Source organism: Montipora capricornis, unplaced genomic scaffold (genome assembly GCF_036669925.1).
Source record: "Montipora capricornis isolate CH-2021 unplaced genomic scaffold, ASM3666992v2 scaffold_390, whole genome shotgun sequence".
Classification (NCBI taxonomy): domain Eukaryota; kingdom Metazoa; phylum Cnidaria; class Anthozoa; order Scleractinia; family Acroporidae; genus Montipora; species Montipora capricornis.
In genome coordinates this window covers 35,001-37,500 of record NW_027180123.1, presented here as the reverse complement: position 1 = coordinate 37,500, position 2,500 = coordinate 35,001, and the positions used below count along the sequence as shown (strand labels likewise).

The 2,500-nt window shown below is 42.5% G+C and overlaps 1 protein-coding gene across 1 annotated transcript in view; it reads left to right on the top strand.

Moving 5' to 3' along the window:
• LOC138035438 (prominin-1-like) overlaps positions 1 to 2,500 on the top strand; it is a 46,953-nt gene that overhangs the window by 11,957 nt on the left and 32,496 nt on the right. Inside the window, exon 8 of the mRNA XM_068882123.1 lies at positions 1,347 to 1,410. Coding sequence (XP_068738224.1) covers positions 1,347 to 1,410 — 64 coding nt within the window. The remainder of the gene's footprint in view (positions 1 to 1,346; positions 1,411 to 2,500) is intronic.

Genomic DNA, 2,500 nt, shown 5'->3' with positions numbered 1-2,500 from the left:
TGCCCTCCAAATCTATCAAGCGTTGATCTTACCCCACTTTGATTATTGTAGCTCCGTTTGGGGCGATTGCAAAAAAGCTTCAAAATAGGGCTGCCAGGGCGATTACCAGGTCCAATTACGACACAGGTGCCACTTTCCTTTTAAATCTGTTAAATTGGGATGATCTAACTACTCGCCGACAAAAGCTTACAGCTATATTAATGTTTAAAACAATCAATGGACTCACCCCAGCGTACCTTAAGAAACGTACAGGCTAAACTTGAGTTGCCTTTGCCGCGCACAAATTATGGCAAGTGTGCTTTTTGTTATAGCAGAGCACTGTTATGGAATAGTTTGCCCATCAGCGTGCGACAATCACACTCCCTAGAATACTTTAAAAGTCTCGGAAATTGACCAACTTTATGGTAGGTGCCGGTCGGGCTCCCACACGGCAATCTTGTAAAACAGTGTACATTGTAGTTGTAATGAAACTTTTTATTGTAATATATACTGAAGATTTTACCGTGTATAAATAACTAAAGTAAGTAAGTAAGTAAGTAAGTAAGTAAGTAAGTAAGTAAGTAAGTAAGTTGCGTGCGTAGCTTTGTAGCTGGCGGTATTGTTGAAGAATGGGGAGGAGCGCCCTCCCCATTCTCGGCGCGGCTTCGCCGCTCGTTAATTTGCCTTTTGCACGAACAATACCACCGGCTACGCAGGCTAATCAACAATTAGACCCGTAGCCCGCAAGGGCTACGGGTCAATAGCCCATTCGACCCGTGTCCCTTGAGGGCGAAGAGTCTAATTGTTTTAGTATTACCCAACTAGTCGGGAAGAAAAGGCAATAATAAAGTTAGCAAATGCAAGTTGAAGGAATAGTTATTTGGGAATAAAACGACAGAAAGCGTAACGCGTTTCGCTACTAGAGGATTATTACTAATAGTCCTCTAGTAGCGTAGCCAATTAAAATGCAGGATTGGCATTGGTCCACTAGTTGGGTGATACTAATTGGTCATAGACAATAGATTTCGTACCCCTGGCCTCGAGTGGAAACGAGTTTGGATGCGAAAAAACAAACGTTTTCAATCCCTCGGGATTGAACATGGCCGCCGTGTAATTAAGGCCTATCTCAGGAAGAGAATAGGCCACTTCGGAAAATACCATAATGCTCTTTGTCTGTCCCTTCAAATTTTGCATAAGCATTGTTTCCAGTTTCTCTTGGGACTTACAACGGTCCCAAGAGAAAACAAAAGCAATGCTTTTGCAAAATTTTGGGGGACAGACAAAGAGTATTATGGTATTTTCCCAAGTCGCCTATGCCCCGTGGATCAGGTGAATACCCTTTAACTCCTGAAGTGTTATTGTTTTAGGGTAATGAATCAATACAGGGCATTGTTGAGAGAGTACAGAACCTGACATCTAATCTAACAACAGGTAAAAACAAGTTACACAGTTTTGCACCCAGTATCAATGCGTTTCTTTTTTTAATGTTTATGGGGGGTTCTTCTAAACTACAAGCCGGTTGCTAAGAGCGAAATTCTGCCAGCGAATTGTCAGCGGTGTTCTCGCGGGACAAGGGCCACCCGCCCCCTGACCGACCGCTAAAAAGCGGGAAATATGAAACGTTTAACTCTCTGAAAAGCTGCCTAACAGACTTGAATTTATATTATCTATGATCCTTTGTTTATGTTCTTGTTTTGGTCATCATGTCTTTTGTCAGAAGCACATGACCTGGAAGCGTGTAGTTTGAAACTCTTTGTCTTGGGCTGAACAAAGCTGGGTATTTTAAGACACCAATTGTATGCCCAAGTAAGGACAAAAATAGGATCGATGATGCACGCGCGGGAAAATGCACGAGCTAAGTTACATCCAAATAAGAAAATTTTGAAACTCAAAAACCCCAGCCCGGAACCAGAGTTAAACGCTTCAAGGTCATGAGATTCTGCTTTTGTAGATTTAAACGCGAGGCGTAGTTTAAAGGCGCTAAGAGCTTCGTTTGCGCCTTCGAAGCGATGGCTGGACGAAAATGCAAACTTTTAGTTAGTGGGTATATTATATACAATGGCTGTTCAAGAAGCTCGTAAAAACAAATGTTCTACGCAAGGCATGCAGACCCAATTTTTTCTTGAGTAAAATTCGAGTGAGATAGCTACCGCAGAATAAATTATTGCTTTCTCCGAAAGCATATATCAGCAGTTAGTGGCCTTACCGGTTCCAGTTGAACAGGACGAAAATCAACATAACGCGTTGTCCCACACAGTTACAAGTCAACTGCAAAACATTTTAAAAAGATATGGACGCGATACCACCACGATGCAAGTTGTCGACTTCGAGTTTGTGTTTACCAGTTCGGAATTAAAAAAAAAAAAAACATAATCTAGTGCCAGTCCTAGGAGAGAAGTTGCTAGGCAACGGGCAAAAGGACAACTGACAAATCCGAGTCCTAGCTAGGCAGCATTCGAACCTACGACCTTCGTAACACCGGTCGGATGCTCTTCTCATTGAGCTACTAGAAGTCCTGGGA